The sequence below is a fragment of the Xenopus tropicalis genome, chromosome 2, assembly GCF_000004195.4.
Source record: "Xenopus tropicalis strain Nigerian chromosome 2, UCB_Xtro_10.0, whole genome shotgun sequence".
Taxonomy (NCBI): domain Eukaryota; kingdom Metazoa; phylum Chordata; class Amphibia; order Anura; family Pipidae; genus Xenopus; species Xenopus tropicalis.
In genome coordinates, this window is record NC_030678.2 from 29,277,871 (window position 1) to 29,301,138 (window position 23,268).

General features: G+C 39.6%; 1 protein-coding gene across 5 annotated transcripts in view; it reads left to right on the top strand.

The window, feature by feature from the left end:
- The window catches only part of glra2 (glycine receptor alpha 2), a 112,963-nt gene that overhangs the window by 67,482 nt on the left and 22,213 nt on the right, over positions 1 to 23,268 (top strand). For all 5 annotated transcript variants that reach the window (XM_012958102.3, XM_004912245.4, XM_002939870.5 and 2 more), the window contains one exon: positions 17,017 to 17,166. In XM_012958102.3, coding sequence (XP_012813556.1) covers positions 17,017 to 17,166 — 150 coding nt within the window. The remainder of the gene's footprint in view (positions 1 to 17,016; positions 17,167 to 23,268) is intronic.

Here is a 23,268-nt window from a genome sequence, read left to right on the forward strand (position 1 = left end):
ATACAGTGCATGATTTGTCATCACTATAGCAACAGACAATCTTCATGTGTTTATGTCTGAGTGACCTAGCTTTGAAATTTATATTAAATTCATGCTGCTATGATGAGTCACTATGCTAAAATAATGAATAATTGTTTTATATACAAAAGTGCAATTGCAAGGCCAAAATCGTATGCGTAACTGTGTGGCCAAAAACATCATTCACCAAGTTAGCGATGGCTATACATACTGCTGGCATCTCGACTCTAGTGCACTGGTCAGTCGGGTTAGATCTGTGGTTGTTCCCTAACGTTTTTTAGCTTTGAGCAACATTGAAATATAAAAACATTTGGGAAGCAACACAAGCATGTAAAAATGTACAAAATATATGAAATAAGGGCTGTGATTGGTTATTTGGTAGCCTCTATGTGGACCGGCAGCCTACAGGGCACTCTGTACACCTGGTTTTTATGCAACAAAAATTTGCCTATAAGCCAGAAATACAAAAATAAGCATCATGGCATAGTAACACATCATGGGAGCATTGGGGTCCATTGAGTTAGATAATGATGAGATTTTCTGGTGGGCCCAAATACCCCTATGTAACATTTGTAGTCTGATGACACTTTTACTTCCTCTGTGTTTGCTCTGTGTTTCAGCTGCCCTGAGTACAAAGACTCAGAAAGCCACAATAGAAGTACACAGGGAAGGACAGGTGGCACCTAGTTTTAAAGCATTAAACAAATCAATGTTGACTATAGTGCATAAAATTAATTTCTAAATCAGTCTCTCCTCTCCTGGCAGCGAATACATTGATGTGCCATACAGTCAGCAGAATTGAAGTGCAGGGGGAGGCTGACAGACTCTTGCTCTGCGATCTTTTGGGACTGTCATTATGCAATGGGTCATCCAAAAGGACAATCCTCTTCAACCTACAGCTTTTACATTTCCCAAAGCAGCAGCAAAGTGCTTGTTTGCTCCAGCTCTAGGGAATGGAAGCCTGGCTATATCTGTGTATATTTAGACACTGCAAAATATATGAGTGATTGAATACACACACCTTCTAAAGGACTCGGTGTCCCTGTGCATTGCATTAAAATTAGATACTCTCTTAAAAATAAAGTATTTATGTTCTGGTATTTTACAGCATTTTACATTTAAATCTGTGAATTGGAACAGCTTTCTAAAGAAAGCATGCATGTTCCATAAATTATTCTGAAGCATAATATCACAGGAAGAGATTTTGGAAGACTTTGATTTCCTGCGTACATAGGAGTTTTACATTATTTGTCATGCTGTCATAATGGTTACAGTTTAGGTACCTTTGATACACACAGAAAACTAGAAAGGGCTCTGCTTCTTATGTGGCAAGATCACTGCATTACACAGCATAAGTCAAACATGTAGATAAAATTGAGCAAACTATTTCCAATTTACCAGATTCATAGTAAAACAAGATCCACAAGAAAAGGATTTTGGTTGGGTTGACCCAGATCTGGCCAGATTCCAAGGCTAGGCTTGTTTGAGCCAAGAGTGAGCCCTGGGTGCAGGTTTGGGTGAGATATCTTTTAAGCATGGCCCTTCCCTTTTGGTGAGGTAACAGTGCTAACCCCTCTGCTATGGAGGTTGATCCCACCCATATATCAGTCATCAGATGGGAGTCGAGTTGGGCGTAGGTCATGAGCAGAAGAGGATTTCAAGCTGATCTGGGTGCAGGTTGGGAAGTAGCAGGTTAGGGTCAGGTTCAGGTTGAAAAATTGAGGAATTCTGTGAAAAGTAGCCAAGGATTGGCCAATGGAACACGCTTAAGGTTGCCACCGACCCACAGCCAGGGCAATGTGCTTATCAGGAACCCAAATAAGGACTGTTTTGCCTTAATTTGGGCTCATCAGTGCAGTGCCTGGTTTTCTGATTGGCATATGCAGAGGCAGGAAATTGCTAAAGATTTATTTGTCTGCTGTGTTATTACTTCTAGGATGTTCATGCTTGCAGTGATTTACATTGGTACAGATAACTAAAACAGGCACAGCCTTTCCTGCATTTTGTTTTGCTCTACTTTGTAACATTGACATAGCATAATGAAGTAGCCTAATAGAATTTCTTTTACTTTTTGATGACATCAGAGAATCTAATGTGTATCTCAATAGGTTTAAATTGCCAAATTTGAGAGTGTCTGGTGCATTTTATTATTGTTTCAGGCTCTGATCTTTTTGTGATTATTATGTTGCTTGTTGCCTGCCTAGTCTTTTGTCCTGAGCACAATGATATTAACATGACCAACCCCAAAAACTGCTTGACCACTGCCCTTCCTGTTAAATTCTTAAGGCAAACTTACTATCCCTAAGTAAGTTTCCTATGATTATTTGTGTATTGTGACCCATCGGTCCATGATGTAAGATACTAAAGAACATCTGTTAGAAGGGGAGCCAATTCTTTTATCCAGTACATAAATAAATAGTTTTTTGGGTAGCTGTCATTACTAAACAGAAGTTAATTACGCCATTTTGCTAGAACTATACAGTATCTAGTCTTCCATTAACATTTCAGCCCATAATGTACAGAACAACTTTCTCTGCGGCACCTGAAACTTTCTTCCCCGCTATCCTTAAGGGATGTGCTCTAGTTATTTTGCTCAGACAGTGCGATGAAAGCTCCCGCGAGAGCCCTTTCATTTGGAGGTATATATATTTGTACAGTTTAACCAAATAACTTCTTTAAAATAAAAGTTAAGTCTATTGCTCTTTCACTTCACTTTCAAAATGTACAAATCCTTATTCACAATTTATTATACTTTCAACTTTAACCAGGGTCTGTTTGTTAATGTAAAGTGATTTATGGAGTTGGCCAATCTAGATTAATCAAACTGAGATTTGGTTCATTAGGGCAGACTATAGGACAGGGCCGCTAGCCTCCATGGGGGGCTATTTGGCAATAAATAATAGTAAATGAATACATTCTAATTAAATCTTATAATTAGCATTCTTACCCCCATATGTAATAATAGGCACTATGTTTTCCCAGGAGCAGTAACCCATAGCAACCAATCAGCAGGTAGAATTTATTGGTCACCTGTTTAAAAGCAAACATTTTATTGGTCGCTATTGGTTACTGCTACTCTGCAAAATTAGTGCCTTTTATTATATAACCCCTTTAGAATTGTTTATTTTATGTAATGCAATACCTCAATGTTATGGTTGGGCACACAAACACATCTTTGGCTTTATATTGTACCTGAAACCTAATCGTGGTGGGGCCTTGCATTTGGCATGCATTAAAAAAGTCTTGATCATAAGGGAACACATACAAGCAATAATATATAGACACTCATACACAGGTGATGCTAAAGAATTTTTGGCGATTTACTGCTGAGTTTTGATGGATAAAAAGAATCAAAGGAACATTGAATTATATTACAGTACAAAGAAAGAGTCACTCACCATTTAAGTGGATTTAAGGAATGGAAAGATAAAAACTAAATAAGCTTTATCAGAAAGGTCTATGTAAATACAGCCATAAGCACTCACAGAAACGCTGTTTCAAAAGAAACACAGGATTTCTTGCCTCCTTTTTTGTACACATGTTCTTCTGTATCGGACTTCAGAAAAATCCTTCAGGACACGGGCATGAGTCTGCCCAGTTTGTTCCTCTCCCCCTCCCTCTTCCTCCTCCCCCTCTCATCAGAATTTGCTCCCCTCTTACATGCAGTGAATCTATTGGCAGTAAAATGCCAAAATGCCTTTCCTTCTCCTTTAACACTTTATCAGTAATAAATGGATCAAAGTTTGCCTAGTTCTAGCCACACATAGCAACCAATCACATATTAGCTATCAATCAGGTGCCAGTAATTTCTACCTGCTGATTGGTTGTTGTTGGTTACTAGGCAGGCAGCATCATTTATCACATTACTCCCACATGTGCTTTCATAAAACATTATCTTTCTTGACCAGCAGTAAACACGGATTCTATTATCTATATTGTACTAATCTGGCAACATATACAACAAAACTTTTAGTATATTGTAGGTTTCATTGTGGTGTGCGTGCAGCTAAGCACAGTGGCTTGTGAATTCCTGTCAGATTAGATATGTCTGCCTGCCCTGCTCTTTCAGCTTTCTCTATGACCCTGGAAACTATATTCGAATTACCTTGCAGCTTAACTTCAGGAGGCATATTGCTGGGCATTCATGCTCTCATTGGAGACATTGTTAGGGATGAGTGTCAAGTACAGGATAATCAGAGACTGGCAGTGAGGTATAAAAGAGCCTATCTGTTCTCCGCTGTTTGTGATACGTGGCCATTTCTCCCAAACGTCGGCTCAGTATTTGTTATTATTGTGTGTGGTGCACTTAAAGATGAGTTTTGGTATTGGTGTTTGGACACGTGTAGACTTTATTAATAACTTTTAAAAACTGTAATGTTTTTTTTTGTAATTCAGTGGTGCGGAATAGAAACAAAGCCCTCTTATTCACTCCTCGACATGACAAAAACAGCAGGCGGAATCTAAAGAAAGCCCTTGAAAGGTTCCACTTTGCATTTGATATAAAAAGCAGCGCTTGCCTTGTGTTTACAAGAACCTGCTGTGCTGATGTGCCCCTCACTTACTCTCTCTCTTCCTTAATAATAACTCAGTCCTCAACATGCCTCTTATACATACACGCTCATCCAGCAACAATAACTTGGGGGGAGGCTAAAGTAGTTTTGGCAACATAATGTTCCAACCACTGGCAAATCAATGACATTGAATCTGAACCACTGTAGTTTAAGATGTTATTAGATAGATAGATAGATAGATAGATAGATAGATAGATAGATAGACAGACAGATAATGAATGTTAGATATATAGATAGATATATAAGTAGATAGATAAATAGATAGATAGATAGATAGATAAAAAGATAGATGATAGCTAGATAGATAGATAGATAGATAGATAGATAGATAGATAGGGTTGAAAAAAGCCAGAGTCCATCAAATTCAACCCTTCCAAGTAAACCCAGCTAGATGGATATATAGGTAGATATAGATAGATAGATAGATAGATAGATAGATAGATAGATGATAGATAGATAGATAGATAGATAGATAGATAGATAGATGGGTAGATAGATAGATAGTAAACAGCCCTAAAAGCTCCCTCCGTTTGTTTAAAATAGCAGCTGCCATTTGAAATAGCTTCCTGCTGCAGCTCTAGCAGTTATAGCTCAGATCACACATTCCTGAGGGAGTTGTTAGCATTCTTATGGGAGCAAGAGCAGGAGAGAGGAGAGAGCTGCACAGACTCTGGCCCAGGGAATTAAGGATTTTTCTGAGAGAGGAAGTCAGATACCCAAGAACATGTTTACAAAAAAGGAGACAATAAATCCTGTGTTTCTTTTGACAGCGTTTCTGTGAGTGCTTATGGCTGTATTTACATAGACCTTTCTGATAAAGCTTACTTAGTTTTTACCTTTCCTTCTCCTTTAAGGTTTTCTGGTAAATCCCTGGCTGACACTGGGTGTATGCCACCTTGTCATCTTACAAATGGCTACTGTTAAGCTGGCGCCTGATCTCATCATTTCAATTTGCGACAAAACAGTACAATCACAGGGCAACTGTATGTCCACGAGTGCAGTGCACAAAGTGCAATTTTGAGCGAAATTGCCATATTTTTTCCCACAATGAAGCATTGTTTCCCAGAATTCTGGCATCATTGTGACCGATAAGGGGCGATGCTCTTGATGCAATTGTCCTGCGCCTACCACAATTGTGTTTGATTTGCCAAAATAAATGCGACTGTGCTTCTCTGTTATTACAAATTGGGTATGCGAGTGATGTATGAACCCAATTCTCTAGGCCCCTCTAGGCCAATTCTCTGCTGCTCTTATTGATGCTGGGTGTGAAGATATCCCTAACGGTTCTGCCTGGTCAGGAAGTGGTGGTAGCACTAGGATTCCCCTGTGCCAATAGGCCCAGCAGCGCTCAATTCACAATGCAAGGCAGGAAGGACTGAGCAATGCCTCATGCAACTATACAGCGGTGCAAGGAGCACATTTTGGCACAAGTGCATTAATGAAAGTGGTTTTACATGCAACTGACTGTGGGGAAAGTGTGGGGACCACAAGTGCAATTGCAGATGTAAATGAGCCCCCATATCTCCTGTGGATGATCAAACTCTGGTGTGACAGTAGTACAGTTGGTACAAAAGAAAAAGCAGGTTGGCCGATTACCCCCATTGGCACATGTATGGGATCACATGGCTAACTCTGAATTGTAACTGGGGCATCAATTGCAAGCAGCTATGGAACTTATTGTATTGTTTGATCAGTGCAATCTGTCCATCCCCGGCCAGGCCGGTATCCCTATATGGGCCTGTGGGTGGATATATCAACAATACTGATATCCATAAAAAAATTCTAGGCTTTAAAACCCTGTTTAACCTCCTATCTTTTCTGGCTGTGCCCATAAGGAGACACCTGTTTATTATTTGGCAGACAAAATGTAAGTACAGGCTGCACTTTGCTGGATTTTAATTCATTAACATATTATTTCCTTGGGACGTAAAATAATAGAAGAGTAATTTGGTAATTAGGTTTATTTGTTTAATGCTTATTGTTTGGAGATTTTGAAAAACCACTAGAGGCAAGCAAACTGAAAGCAAGACACGGCGTTTAATCTGTTTGGTTATGAAAGACCTTTAGATGAAAAGAGAATATGCCGTGCTCAAGCCAGAGCGAAACATTATGTAAAGGCCTATCAATTAAAGGGCAGCTGGAGTCAGAAGGAGTAAATAAGCCACTTTGCCATATACTTGACAAGTTCTCCTTGTCTTCTGCAGATGCTACTGGTACTTTGCATGCACGTTGCAGCACATATTCATACTCAGAAATGCAAAGATGCAGTTGCACCCCCTCCCTGTTGGAGTTATAGATATGGGCGAGGTGAACATGTTTGCAGTCTTAAGAGATTCTCTCTTGGTAGGGTTATTTTTGTTTATTGTTTGTTATTTTATTTTCAAATTCGACTGAATTATTTCCCCAAATGTCTGATATTTACTAAATAAAAGTCGTAAGGAAAAGTCGCTTCGAGAAAAGTTGTAGAAAACCCAACTTTTTTGAATTGTCGCTGCGAAAATCCCAACTTTATCGACAATTCACTGTGACAATTCAAAAAAGTCATGATTTGTGGACAAAATCCAGCGAAATCTGTAAAGTTTCAAGACAAAAGAAAGAACTACAAGGAACGAAAAGGGACCTTTGCCATTGACTAGTGATCAGTGAATTTTTGTCGCCAGGCATAGATTCGCAGCAATTTTCTGATTTTCGCCATTGGCAAATTGTTTTGTCAAACTTCCGAGAAAATTTGTCGCCGAAAAAATTTGTCACGCGTCAAAAAAAGTTACGATCGCATCAAAATAGGCGTGGTCGCTGCAAAAAAGGGCGTGGCGCGTCAAAAAAAGGCGCAGTGATGTCAAAATGGGAGCGGGCGACAAAAAAAACGAGCGACAAACACATTTCACAAATTTTGCTGTAGTTTCGCGAATTTTTCGGCAAAGCGAAACGGGACAGATAATCACTATTATCACTACAGATCACTATTGACTTCTACATGAACTTGCCAAGTATAAAGGAGTTGCTCACCTTGAAAATAACTTTTAGTATAATCTAGTTGTAGTTTTTTGGTTATTTAGCTCTCCAGTTTGGATTTTTAGAAGCTATCTGGTTGCTAGGATCTTGTTTACCTTAGCAACCAGACAATAGTGTGAATGAGAGACTGGAATATGAATAGGAGAGGGACTAAATAGAAAGATATGGAATAAGAAGTAACAATAAAAATACAATTGTAACCTCAAAAAGCAAAAGTTTTTTGGCTGCTGGGGTCAGAGACCCCCATGTAAAAACTGGAAAGATGTAGACAAAGACAGCAAAATATTCAAAAACTGTAAAAAATAAATAATGAAGACCAATTGCAAAGTTGCTAGGAATAGTACATTCTATAACATACTAAAAGTTATCTTAAAGTTGAACCTCCCCTTCAATCTGGCAAATTGTCAAATTCGGATTTTTAGCCATTTAGACGCATAGTTTTTTCTCTGCTGCTTTTTTGAAAAAATTTTTTTTAAAAAGTTTAAAATAAAAAAATCAATGGTTGGTAAACGAGCCCCTGGTGTTCCCTAGAGCCCAAGGAAATTGGTATATTTGGCAGAATAATAAAGAAAGCAATTCTTCATGGAAGATGAAGTTGTCCATTATTACCCATAATTCCTCCTCTTGGCCTTATATAGAACCAAACCCAGTAGCAGAAAAGCAGATGGAAACTTTGGCTCAGTTGGTTCTTCCTAAACAATAAAAAATATATGTTTTTCTCAATTCTGTAAAAAATCCTGCCCCGTTAGATTTCTGAAGTGAGGTGTTTTGCTGCAGAGCATGGTTGTACCTTTGTTCCCGTGCTCCCGGGTGCCCCCTGGGGGGGGCACATACACAGTACAATACACATCTCTATTCTGCACAAAGTTTTGTGAACATGAATTCATTGAAATAAGCGAATACCCAGGCCTCTAGTTTGTCCCAGTTCCCCTGCAATAACATTTCTTTGTCTAATTACAAGATACGGCATTGATAAATGCTTTCTGCTCATGAACCTCCATCCAAGTCTCTATTTATATACTGAGTGCCCGACATGGATAGATCCTGGTAAAGGAGATGAATACAGAGGCAGCAATTTGTATTGACAGGGGAGGGGGGTTAGACAAGTAAGCAGGGGGCTTACAAGGAGGAGGTTGCATTAGTCCAATTAAAAGACAGCTTATCAGACATAAAATAGTTTCCTAGTGTACAACTGTGGGGTCATGGAGAATTCATATTAAGCAGATATAATCATTTTCTCATTTACATTACACTGCATTGCTTTGCATTATAACTTCAGCGTTATTCTGTTTATTGATTACTTGCTTAATTACAGTTTCCTATTACATCTATAATATTGATATTGTCATGGCTCTCTGTTATATTATATAATACTTGCACTGTGCCAGTTATTGTACTGATTATTACTCAGTGTCATTTATATTTTATTGTTGTTTTGTTTTAATGCCTCTGGGTTAGAAAGAAGGACTGTATTGATCACTCATATGATCGACTTCCTCTACATTATTGTGCTCCACATTTCTTCATTTAGAATATTGCTACGGTGGCTCTGTGCTCATTATTAGTTGTATAAGTTCATATGTACATATACTACAGTCTGCTATAGGATACAGTTCAGAAGTCAGTGTACGGATATTATTTTTTGAGGACAGAGAATGATGGTGTGCATTATGGAGCAGGGCTATCATTTTTCTCCATTCAAAGGTTTAATCATGGTTTTCAGTAAAACACCAAAATTATGGTCAATACTGAGGCTAAATTGTCTGGTCTGGCAGAATTTTTAAGCTAGAGGCAAAGAAAGACAAGAAGACACAAAGGTAAATGTGTGCGTGCGGTGATGGGGCTTAAATCACATGAATGAAACAGACCATAAGAAATATATTTTGCTGGCCAGAAAAAAAACATATCCAAGGTGGTAGGCAGAAGTGAGAATATGAGGAAAATATACAAAAAAGTTTTAAAATGGGAAATGGAGACTAGTGTGTGTTTAAATGGACATAATAGAACGGCCATAGAGGGAGGTGGTGAAATAGAGGAGGCTTTTGTCAGATGTTGTGGGAATGGAACAGAAACACCATCATTTGAATGTGCTTGAACTCTAGGGCCAGTGTCACACAGGGCATCTTTGGGCCAGTGCCCTATAAAAAAGCCTGTGATAGCCTTCTGCACTTACATTTACTTAAATGAGAAATTTATGCAACCCATTAACACAAAGATGCTCACCGGAGCATTCCCCCTGCTTGACATTACCCTAAATATGTCACAGCGGTGTTTCATTTTTTCAGCCAATTTAAGTTGATTCCATGAGGGACAGTTTTGTTATCAGCCTTATATACTTGTACTGTATTTCACCATATACTTTATTTAGTTTGTTATCCAAACATGTTGTGGATCTTAGTATAGCTTATTAGTAGCAGTGATAAAGGTTTATATGTTAACGATGCTCTAGGTCAGTACTGTCCAACTGGCGGCCCGCGACCCCCCTCTGTGTGGCCCCCCACCTGTCTGGCTGCTTTGATGGCTTACCTTTGTGTAAGCTTTAAATAGTATCACTACTGAGATTAACTGGCCCCCTGCATGGCTCACACCTCAGATTCAGGCTGTAATCCCCCTGTATAGTTTAAACATGTATGTGTTTTTCACACCATTTAGTTTCTGCATTGTTCACCCCCTGCAGTGTTCACACCTCAGGCTCAGACTGTAATCACCCACATTGTTCAACTGTTCACACCTCAGACATTGTATGTAGTGCCTGGAATATGCTGCCTGTGTATATAGCACACAGACAGCATAGGGGAGGCAAAGTATGGCACATAGGCAGTATAGTGCAGGGAAGGTATGGAACACACAGTCCGCATAGGACAGGCAGAGTATGACACACACAGGCAGCATAGGGCAGGTAGAGTATGGCACACATAGGCAGCATAAGGGAGGCAGAGTGCTACCTGTGTGTGCCATACTCTGCCTGCCCTATGCTGCCTGTGAGAGGTGAACCTGGCAGGGGTGTGTTCTGGGAGTTTGTTAGTAGTTTGAAACAGCCATTAAATGGTCCCTAAGGTGTGTAGTTATGTTGATGGGGGTTGCTGTGCTATCCACAGGGGAGGAGGAGGCATTTGGATTTAAGTGTGTGTCTTAATATGACATAATATAATTCTTTCATATATGAATAACTATTGATATCCCCGCAGCGAGGACCAAGCATTTGAGTTTTTGCTGCACTACCACCATTGTGATAAAATGGGTGTGGTTTGAAGTGGGTGTGGTTCAAAAAAGGGGAGTGGCCAAAATTGGCTTCCATTAGCGGCCCTCCACCATGTATGCCAGAGCAATTCCGGCCCTCGGCACCGCAGAAGTTGGACAGCACTGCTCTAGGTGTATTAGCTAAGACAAGGTTTCAGGGTGAAGGGATTTTTGGCTTCAAGGAGGCTCAAGGTAGCCATAGGCATATTTAAGCAGACTGATTTGGCAACTTATCTGCCCATATATTTGGCCCTTTGACTGGCCTACCCGACTAATACCTGGCCAAAAATTGGGCAGATGTTGATTTACGGGTTTGATTTTCCTGTCAGCTGAAACACCACATTGGCTCGTTGATGTGGTCCTCACCCCGGCCTGTATCCCCATCATTGTGATCTGATGTTCAGCTCCAGGGACAGATGATCGGATCAGCCCGATATCACCCACAGTAAGTGGGCATGTTGGGGAAAAATCTGCTTGTTTGGGGACCTTGCCTAAAGTGCAGATCTTATAATGTATGGCCCGTTTTAGTTCTAAGAAGTTTTCAGGTCAAGTTGAGTCACCAATTCCTAAACACTCTGCTAAGTAAAATGTAACTCTTGCCTTCCACTGGTATAAAGGTGAGGACACACTGAGCTACTAGTAGCAGCTACTTTTTCATGGCTACTTAACTCCAGAAAATACCCTGCCATAGACAATACTGAGAATTGCCTCTGCTAAAACACACGTAGAGACAATTATCAGTAAATGATCAGCATTGTCTGTTTTAGTAGCCACAACAAGTAGCTGCTACTAGTAGCTCCATGTGTCTTCACCCTAAGAGTAAAAGGCAATGGACTGAATGGTCATTTTTTACCTCCTGGGGGACAATGACTGAAGTCTATAGATGACATGTAACATATTTAATACAGAAAAATATGGCAGCCCTGTTTATAAGAATTAACAGCACCAATCAGATAAAGGCATTTTATGTAAAATAGCCCAAAACAATAATTGAATGCTAACCCTGCTTGAAGGTATCACATAGCATTTAGCCATCGAAGGGAAAGTCAAGGTTCAGGAGTCCGTACAGTTAAATCTATCTGAGCTCATAATCTGCTCAGTTTTGTATCCCCCCCCCCCAATCTAATAATTATTATAAGTTGAATTTGTATCTCAGTGTTGTCTCTTTCAGGTATTCTTTAATCTTTTCAAGCACACATGGATGATTTCATAGCATTTATTATGAATACAATTTTCCTCCAGCTACTCTGCAAATTGATTATCTTTCGCTGGTACAACTCAAACATGCAGGTTCTCTGATCTCACCTAACAGCATTTCTGATTTCCCAGCTGAAATAAAATAAAACAAGGTGCCGAACAGATAGCAAAGTGATTTATTTCCAAATAGAAAAACTGTTTACATTTTTGCTCAACATTTTACAGACAAGTGCTGTACAAACTAGCTGCATTCACTATTGCATTCGCTGCCAGATGGATTTTGCCCTTTATTTGTGGATTTCCTGATGGTATTTTTAATGTTCTTGGGAAACAAGTGTAGAGTGCAAAGTGTAATTTTGGCTGCAATATCGCCAAGCCTTTTACCAACCATACAGCTCCAGGGTTCCCTTGCGTCACCAGGCGTACACCAGGTGCACAATTTTTAAAAAGAAGGAATGGGCACTCAGCACAAACACGCATAAATGTAAGGAGCATGTCTGGATACAAGAACCTTTAATGAGCATTGTGTCCATCGACAGACACACGCAAGTTCCTAAATCAGGTAGTGATGAGCGAATTTTTCGCCAGGCATGGATTCGCAGCAAATTTCTGCATTTTGCCATTGGCGAATTGTTTCGCGAAACTTTGGCGCGGAAAAATTTGTCACACGGAATTTTTTGTTGCGCGTGAAAACGGGCGAGGTCGCATCAAAAAGATGCGCCCACATTAAAAGAAAGGGCGCGGTTGCATCAAGAAAGGAGTGGTCGCGTAAAAATTAGGCACGGTCACGTCAAAATAAGGCACGGTCACGTCAAAAAGCGCGGGCATCAAAAAATATATGCGGGCAACAAAAAAATAGATGTGGACAACAAAAAAATTGGTCAACCAAAAAATCGCGCAACAAGTGCGTTTCGCAAATTTTTCGTCGTTTTGCAAATTTGCGAAATGGGACAGATATGCTCATCACTAGCCTTAGGTCGTTTTTTGATCATTTCTTGCTTCCTAAATATGACTGAATGTTTGTGTCTCTAATAAGATATATACATAATAAAGAAACATATCTGAAATGTATTTTGTTATAAGCACTAAAATACAATTAGAGAGTCCCCATCTAACAAGCACAAGGATTCTAACCTGTATAGGTCAAAAACCCCACACATTAATAGGCATACTATAGATTTCCAGGGCAAATGATGCCCCTAACAATAAGTTGACCCCAGAAAACCATATTTTTTTTAAAAAGTAAGCATTCGGATGAAATCAAAAAAGGGAAAATATGTCTAAATACTCCAAACTATCAAGTACAAATTAATTATATTTGCTTCAGGCCAAGGAAACAACATACCGCTACCGGATTTAATGAAGTTTTAAAAAACAAATTTACAACTGAGAGTTATAACAAACTTGTATTGTAGTGAATTAATCAAAGAGTAAGAACAAGTCCACTATACAAAGGTATTGTAGTCAGTGGTTTAATAGTTAAAGAAACTGGAACACAGGTCAGATGGGTGTGCAAATTTAGCTGTCAATTTGGGCCAAAATACATGTTTGGCAGTAAGGCTTTTTGCTATACAGGGTGTAGTTTCTAAATGGAGATATAAACTCTCTGTTCACGTTTATTCATGGCATTGCACTCCATAGGGACAAACAATTTCCAAACTGTTGGACTCGCCACCTTATGGGAACCTAGAGCAGCCAATAGGGGACCCAGTCTGAAGTTAGAGTGAGATTTTGGAGAAATACTTATTTGTTCTTATGGATACATCTGTATTGATGAAATGTCACTTCCCCAGATATTCCTGAAACTATGCCTGGTACAGTAAAGTTTTAATACCTGTATATCCATATTATTATCATACAAGGGGAGCCGCCAACCAAAGGATAACTTGAACTGAAAAAAAACCATGCCAATATGTTCGGGCCAATGTGCAGTACACACAGCTCTGAAGGTTGTCATTTTGTAGAGAAATGAAAGTGTCCCATTTGCCAGACCAGCGTGGTTCAGTTTTCTGTGACAAAAATAACACGGTCTCAGATGCGCAGAAGCGCTGAATGTTGTGCCTCTTTTATTAATAAGCCCCCCGGTGCCTTCAGATTTATTTATATTATAAAACTACACCCACTTGTGAAACTGCTCCCAGAATTAATATTTACCACCATGTTTATCTTTAATTCTAAATTGTTCTGCCTGCGCACTGGCAAATTGCAATTCCGCAGTAAACATTTATACAGGGGGAGTATCTCCACTTCTTAATTAAATTTCTGTGAAATCATAACACTCCTCTAATTTTATTTTGAGATGTAAATAGAGTTTATTTACGTATTTCCACTCCAGGCAAGTTTGTGTGGGTTGTTGTGAGATCAGACTGGAAGAATTCACATAGGAACTAATGAAAAGTGCTATAGTAAAACTGATCTGGAGAAGCAAGGGAAGTAGTGATACTGAGTATTTTGGTCTTAGTGAGACAGATCATATTCAAAATGACACCACCATTATTGTTTATTCACAATTTTTTATACAATTTTGAGGTTATAGGAGCCATTTATCAAGTGCAGGGCAAGGTGCAAAATAAAAACAGGTGTAATCACCAATAGTTGTTTTACTTTGTGTCCTGCACTGCACCTCCGTACCCTAAAACATAGACCCCCCACCCCCCACCTAACTTGTGCACCATTGAGACATGCACGTTAGGGAGCTCTGGCAGGTACAGGCTGCAACAGAGCCGTGTAGTTACCATCTGCCCTATGGTAGATAGAAAGTAAAGGGCTGCCTTGGGCTGGTCAGTGCTGCTCTCTGCATGTACAGTGAGATTTCAAATCAAGCATTAGGTACAGAGTGCAGGTAGACCCTGGACACAATGAGCTTTAACTATGAGCACTAAGTGACATGCATTTGCACCCCAGGTCTCTGCAGTGGGGAAGCCCGGGCAGGGGGCGGATGACGTAGTGGTGATCAAATGAGGTCAAGGGGAAGGGTAGGTGATGTTTCAGGATGGTTCTTTGATGTGGTGATCAGCAATCTGTTGATCACCACGCCATTCATTTCAAAGCCCTGTCTGGATTTCCTAATTTGGCAGTTTTCACCCGGACAGCTCTTCCAAAAACTGTCCAGGCATCAACCCTAGCTCCGACCCTTTAAAGGAGAATGCAAGTCAAAATGTAAAAAGCATACTGTCCAATATTCCTCCTATTGTTTAGTAAAAACACCACACTTTTGGCTCACCTAATCACATATTTACTCAGTCACACTTACTTCACATTTTCTAGAACAGGCAGCCATCTCTAAAAAGGTATTCTCCCTTCCTTTCCCTCCTTGCTTCATACTGCACATGTGTTTCATTCCCTCCCTCCCCCCCTCCCCTCTGCCAGATCCGCTTCTGATTGGCTGGTGGGCATGAGTAGCTCAGAACAGGAGACAGGATCAAGTTACACACATGCTCAGAGAATAGGAAGGCTGCCGCTGGCACCTACAGGAAGGGGAGAGAGATTTCAGTGATGTCACTGTAGGCTTCACACTGCTGTAGGCTGCCAGCACCATATCTCAGAGAAGCAAGTAGGGATCTGGGAATTTAGAAACGCAGTAAGTACTTAAAAAGAATGCCTTTAGTCTTACTTTTAATTTATATTAACCTTTAAACCTTAAAAAAGTCCTTTAAATGTTTACCCCCATACAATAACTTATAAATATTAATATTTAAATAATTAAGCTTTCTACCAGTAGGAATGAAAACTAACAGCAGAAATCTGTGCTAACATCCTTGTAAAACAGCAAGGCTGCAAAGGCCTCAGGCAGCATTGAAAACAAACCTATAAAGGTGGCCATACATGCACCTCGTTTCGTACAATATTCGGTGCGTGTATAGTGGGTTGACGAGGCGACCAATATCGGCAAAAGCCTTGGATATTGGTCATCTTGTCAATTGACCGGGGTGGACAATAACTTTAAGCAGTGGTTGCTAAACTGCGAAGCTGCCCCACTATGGGGGCCTGGAGAAGCACCTGGGGGACTCAGCAAGGCAAAGGCAATTTAGGGTAAACTTTGAAAAGAATTCCTACTCCTCAAAACAAATTGACTCCGTAGACTTCTGAGGCGAATGGGCTGGTTTGTCTGGTAGAAACTGCCTTTGCCACTTCCCGTTGACTTCAAAATAAGTTCCTGACATCACTGATAGAGGTGCTTTTCAGTCTGGAAATAAATAGCAGAGAATATTTGGTCTAAAAATACATCGGTACTAAGAGGGTCAGACAGCTTCCATTAAAATGAATGGTAGGCAGCAGGGATGAACTATGCCTCGAGTGAAAGTGCCCCTTGCGACCTTCTCCTACAGGCCTAAGGGTAATGGCACATGTAGTATTTCAGCTGGTTCGGAAATGCCAAATGCCCCCCCCCCCCCACCGAGTTGAGTTTTGATGTTTTTGTAAGTGCATGTATGCTGATGCTGCAACTCCCAGGCACAGTCTGTGTTATTGTCTCTTTCCTTTCATATATTTGCCTATGGAAAAATATACAAGCAACCAATGATTTTTTGGCCAAGCATTTTGTGTACACAGCATAATATTGTTAAGAAAGGGATAGAGAAGAGGATTAAGGAAAGAAAATGTAGAGAGGGGGGTATGGAGGGCATAAGGGGATTTTAAGGGTAAACGTATACATATGGGAGGAGTAGTTAAACCTCGTAGCTGTTCCCCCAATATCTTGATAGTGTAACATGTCCCCTTATTTGGAGATGTGCTAGAAACATAATGTTATTGTTATGATACATCATGATATATATTGCAATTACATTATATAGTAATATCCATGATATTATTCTACATACTGTATGTCCATATGTATTGTACATATAGAGAGTCTCTCATTGCCTATTACTGTCAGTAGGGAAATTCTTGTGCAAACCATTAACAAACCATTAACACCTGCCAAATGATGGTGATTTTATAAGACGTCTAATATATCATCCCTTTCTGTCCCTTTCAGGTATCTTATGTGAAAGCTATTGACATCTGGATGGCTGTGTGCCTTCTGTTTGTGTTTGCCGCGCTCTTGGAATATGCAGCGGTGAACTTCGTCTCAAGGCAACATAAGGAATTCCTGAGACTCCGTAGGAGGCAGAAAAGGCAAAGCAAGGTAGGGCTAATGGTCCCTTGATCCTATTCAATGTGTTCAATGTATTCTGTGCTATTTTTGAACACTAAAGGGGTCATTCTTAAAGCCCCTGGGTGGAATCTGGGCTTTTTTTACACTTCGAACACAGTGTGGGGCATTGTAGATGTACCTTTAAGTGTTATTGAATCAAGTGCAACCAGTGTGGTTTAACGCACTGCATTGTATGGGAGTGTAGAGGTGCCAGAGCCTTCTGTACGCAAAATACCCGGTTCAAAGCCTGGAGCCCCCTCTGAAGTCATAACCTTCAATGACTACTTGAAGCATCCAGAATTTATAGGGAACTTTGTGGCATAGGGGATGTTTGCTGAGAATTTGTCAAGCTGAATCAGAGTTTAGAGCGACTTTGGTAGTTTGCCCCAGAAGCGTAGCAATGTCAAGGCTTTGTGCCCTGCTACTGTTTGGGGAAATTGCCCTGGAATATTCGACAAACTGATGTGAATCTCTATGCACAAACCAGTAACAATTACAGACCCGATGAGTGCAGTCAATTTCCTCTATACATGTATCTACTGGACATTGCAGTCAAGCACTAGAGTGTCCTATTAATGTGGCTTACAGTACAGCAGGCTAAAATTAAAATGGACAAAATAGGATGTAGTTTAAGAAGAAACAACTCTTTTCAGTGCTGGGAACTACACAGAGTGCAACCTTATGAGAAAACCCAGACATGAAACAACTCTGGTGGGTAAGGAGATGAAAGAGAAAGTTTCTTATCTAAAAAGCAAGATAAGTAGGTTTCTCGTTATCTTCACAATCTAACTATAAACATTATCTCTACAGGCTCAGCAGTCTTACTCCCATTTTTTTTGTTATTCTATATGTTAGGGGGGGGGATGCACAACAATTTTAAATGCAAAGAACATGACTTTGGCCTTTTTGTAGCCAAGTCTCCCTGTAGGCAAATATATAGGTTGTGACAGTCTCCCTGGTATATACGTAGCTGAAGTTATGTACCACGACATACCAGTAACGTACCAGCTCCTTTCCCTATATACCCACTGGGTTGTTTTGACCTTTATGCAACTTATGCTGCTTTATTTACCAGCAGCTCAGCATAGACAGAGCCTATTAGTCAACTGAGCAAGTTACTAATTCACAGAGACAATTGTTAGCAGCTATGATAATGGCTCTATGGCAGTGCTGTCCAACTAATTTCATGTACTGGGCCAATTATAACTCATACAGCATGTTGGAGGGCCAGATTCAATTAAAATAATGATGTTTATTAAGCCTCTGAGCAGACTGTGGGTCATAAAATTCCTTTGGAGGGCCACATTTGGTCTGTGGGCTTCCAGTTGGACAGCCCTGCTGTATTGGTGACACTGGCTATTTTACAAACCTTTGCACTAAAAGACATAAATGTTGACTCCAAAGCATGTATATACCTTATGCAGGGATATCAGGCCTGTAGTTACTGCCAGGCTATAGCTGCATTTACCTGCCAGTTGGCTGAGCATTCAAAGCTATAATACACAGGTCAGTCAAAATAGTAGCATTCTCCAGGGGTCAACATCGCATGAAAAGATTCATAAAATGTGCAGTCATTTTCTGAAATGCATATACCACTTACTATGTTTCTTACTATATTTTCTTCTCTTAAAACCCATAAATAACATGTTTTCAAACTTGTATTGACTGCTTCATAATTTTGCATTATGCTAATTACACAGTATGGATCCTCCGCTGTCTAAGGTTATACAAACAACTGTGTTGAAGTGAAGTGGAAGACTGAACATGAGCAGACAAGGCAGTCTTTATGTCAATAAGTCAGCGGGTGTGGATATATGTTGCTAGCATTTGTAAGAAAAAAGTATTGGAGATTGACATATAAGGAAAGGATGAATAGATAAAGACATGTGACTGGGAGATAAGAAAACGATTTGTACAGAACACGACCAATCTTGACTTGAAGTGAATGAAACGTTTCCTTCAATGTTTTGCATCCTTTTCTATTTCTAAAAATGTTAGCAAACCGTCTTTCTCATTTGATTCTCTGTTGCAGAATATCATATGCTACCTGGTTGTTAATATGAAACCATCAGTTCGATTTGTCTTATTAGTGTTATTTGTCTTCCACTTGTGGTGGTATGGCCCAAGTACCTCACAATTAAATAGCAGTTCCAATGCCAAACTCAAAATGCAAGGGATATAATGTCAAAGTCCCAAACAACTCATGTAAAAGGTGACATAGCAAACCACGACTGTAAAATTAAAATGTATTTATGATTTCCATGTTGGTCCTGTAATTAAATGTTGGGTAAGATTTCCAATGGTAGGCCCTATAATATGTTGTAGTTCAAGATCTGATGGCACAGCAAATGTTTCAGTCTTGGACCCAACTCAGCTCAACTGTTGAAGGTCCACTGGATCATAAATATATTAATACTCTGAGTAATGTTGACCTGCCATTTAGAAGTGAAGGCTTCAGGCTGGGTGTCCCTGGTATAATACAATATGTTATGGCTGTAATGAATCACTGCTCAGATTGTGCTCATGAGCTATACACTAACTCCTCTCAGCATTGCCATGCAGCCTTCCATGGGTAATGAAAACAAAGCTCTCTGGTGAATATAATCATTTCCTATTTTGGATTTTTTGCTGTCTGACATGATGTGCTCAGCTCGAGTAGAATTAATGTGCAGGTCCCAGATCATTCAGATTGGATGCAATGAAAAAAAAAGCAGGTCTATTTATAGCCGAGCAATGTCTCTGCATATGGATTAGAACAGGGAAAATGAGACATTGCACATTGCTACACACACAATAAGCTTACGTCCTGCTGTCCCAAACCGCAAGCTGCAGCCGACTGAAATATGGGTTATTCGTTAAAACTAAAGGTCAGCAATAGTGCTATAAGGATATTACAATATTTTGCTATTATGACATATATAATGAGGTTACGTCTGCTTAAAAAAGAGCACATTTTCTACAGCCGACTTCTAGTTGCCCCATATTACTAACTGAAGACTGGTTATTTATACAAATCCTTTTTGAAACTGGTTCTTGTAAAGGGGCAATGTACCACATCATTTCCCTGCAGAATTTTGTGTTTTATGGCGGCTGAGGATCATACCATGCCAATCTTGACTGTGGATTACAACACAATAAGAGGGATATGGAAGGTGAAACGTAAGACTGAAGTCCGTCAAAGCCAAAGGGAGACAGAGAAGCTCTGACTAATGATGATGAGCGATGCAGGGAGTTCCCTTAAGGAACGGCACAGAGAGTAGACTAGCCAATGGGGCTGGGACAGAAAGCAGGCTTGGCGTGAGTGATGGTGTAGGGAAGAGACATTGAGGACTGTGCAGGGAAAAGGCAATTAAAACAGAGTTCATATCTGAACTACTGTATAACAGATACATGAGATGTAGTTGTGAGAAAAAAAGGATGTAACTGTGTGTGAAACGTAGTGCTGAGGGGTTGCAGTGCACAATTATTACATTTATTTGAGAGTAGGATGTCCTAAAATGTGCACTGTGGCAGTAGCACCTTAGGCAAGGTTAAAGTGCAAGCCATCATTATATAGCCATCTTTATAGATTAAATAGATCGTTATCCATCTGTATTTAATGGTCGTTCCTTCCCAAGATTCATGTATACCCAAATAACTAAAACAATAGTATATCTGCAGGAGGTTTACACAAAAACAAGTCGACAAAATAGATATTGTTTACTGTAAAGCCTCTTTTATCCTTATTTTCAGCTGACTAGTCCTTCCAGTTGGCGTCCCCCTCAGGGATACAGATGGTACCTTACTGTGCTAATGGCAAAATGAGATACAGAGAATGTGTGTGCATGCAGTATTTATCCCCTCACTTGCCTGAAGGCACCCTAAATGCCATTCACATGTCACTGACTCCCATTCATGTCACCAAGGTCAAAAATCCATTCCCAGGAAGCTGCTATTCAGGCTTATTCCTCTCATTTTATTTGTCTCATTCTCATATCTTTCCTTTTCTCGTCCAACACCCCGTTCTTTTTTTAATTCCACTTAAATCATTTACTAATTCCTTCCTCTTTTTTTTTTTCCTTTTTCCCACTTTAATATTTATTTTATATTATTTATACTGGTTCCTCTGGTGGCACCTTAATATAAGAATGTTTACACTGTTAGTTTCACAGTAGGTTACCATTTAATTCCATGCCATAGGTAAGTTAATTCAATAAGTCATGTGTTTTGCAGTGGTCTCTGATATAGTATTCACTACATGCCCCATTGCTGCATCACTCAGAGTTGTGAAGTCTCTTGGTACAGAAAGAAAATATGTCATCATAAAAGTAAGGGTACAGTTGAACTACAATAAAATAAAACAGAGCAGATCACATGAATGGTATAAGAATAAAAGAAAATCTTAACGGTATTCTGTCATGATTTTTATGGTATACTTTCTATTTCTAAATGACACTCTTTACATTGCAAATAACTCACTCAGCCATCTCAAATGTTATTTTTCTTCCAACAAATGTATTTTTTTGCTGTAAAATTGGTGTGAAGGCGCCATCACAACTCATTTTGCCTGATCCTAAACTTTCAGATACAGCCAACACCACACAATGGAATTGCTTCCAGTTAGGTCATTGTTTTGTCTACTCAGTGTAACTGAAGTCATGAACTGGGTGAACCGGACTTGGATTTTTCCTATTGAGTGCTTTTATCATATCTACCACTAGGTGGCACATGGGAGCATGTTTAACAATATAGGTGTCAGGGAGCTGCTATCTGGTTACCTTCCCATTGTTCTGCTGATAGCCTGCTGGGGGGGGGGAGCGAGGGGAGTGATATCACTCCAACTTACAGCAAAACAGTAAATTGTGATTGAAGTTTATCAGAGCACAAGTCACATGACTGAGGGCACCTGGGAATTATGGCTAGCCCCATGTCAGATTTCAAAATTAAATATAAAAAAATCTGTTTGCTTTTTTAAAAATGGATTTAGTGCAGAGTTCTGATGGAGCAGCTCTATTAACTGATGCATTTTGAAAAAAATATGTTTTTCTGTGCCGGAATCCCTTTAAATCCATTTCAATTGGATTAGTGCACATAACGTGTATCATATGTAGGCGAGGGTTTGCAAGCCAAGATATAATTCAGAAGTTCCTATAAGACCAATGAAAGATGACTTTATGCCATTTTAATCCATATATCTCTAAAAACTGGTTCCTCTTGTTGTTGATTTAGTAGGTATGGGATATACACCGTTCAGGTTCACTTGTTTCAGTCACAACCTAATCTCAGAGGTCAATAGAAGACACACTGTAGTGGAGTTGAGGCTGACCAGAGTTGATAGAAAGACAAATCAACTTTGAAACCATGACTGAAACATAATAACAGAGAAAGAAATATATCATAATATACTGTATGTTGTGTTGGCAATGTTGGGTCCTAATGGCAAGAACTGCAAGAGTTACAAGACTGAGACAAGACTGAGTTTAACAGAAGACTAGGTCTAGAGCTTGGTCCTCACACAGGTCTTATTCAACTCTGATCCAAACCCGTTATCCAGAAAGCTCTTAATTACGGGAAGGCTATTTTCCATAGACAAATTTTTAATCAAATAAATCAATTTTAAAAATAATTTTCTTTTTCTCTGTAATAATAAAACAGCACCTTGTCCCTGATTCCAACTAAGATATAATTACCCCTTATTGGGTCTCACTTATTTCATGTATAAATTATTTTTTAGTAGACTTACAGCATGGAGATTCAAATTACAGAAAGATCCCTTATCCAAAAAAGCCCAGGGCCCTAGCATTCTGGATAACAGGTCCCATACCTGTACAAACGTTTGCATGTTTTATTTAGCTATAACATTGCTTCCATTTGTGTTGGTTTTCCTTTGGTACATTTTGTTTCCACCAGTGTTTAGAACAAGATGGCGTTCCCCATGTCAGCATGTTAATGGCATTTCCCACCCAAGTAGAACGATTCTTTATATTCCATTCATCACTTCAATTGTATGACATTGTATGACATTACCTATTGGCTTTGATGGGCTGTATTTTGTGAATGAAAGGAAGTATAGTGGTTACAACTGATATTTTATGTTTATGTCTGTTTTTTATT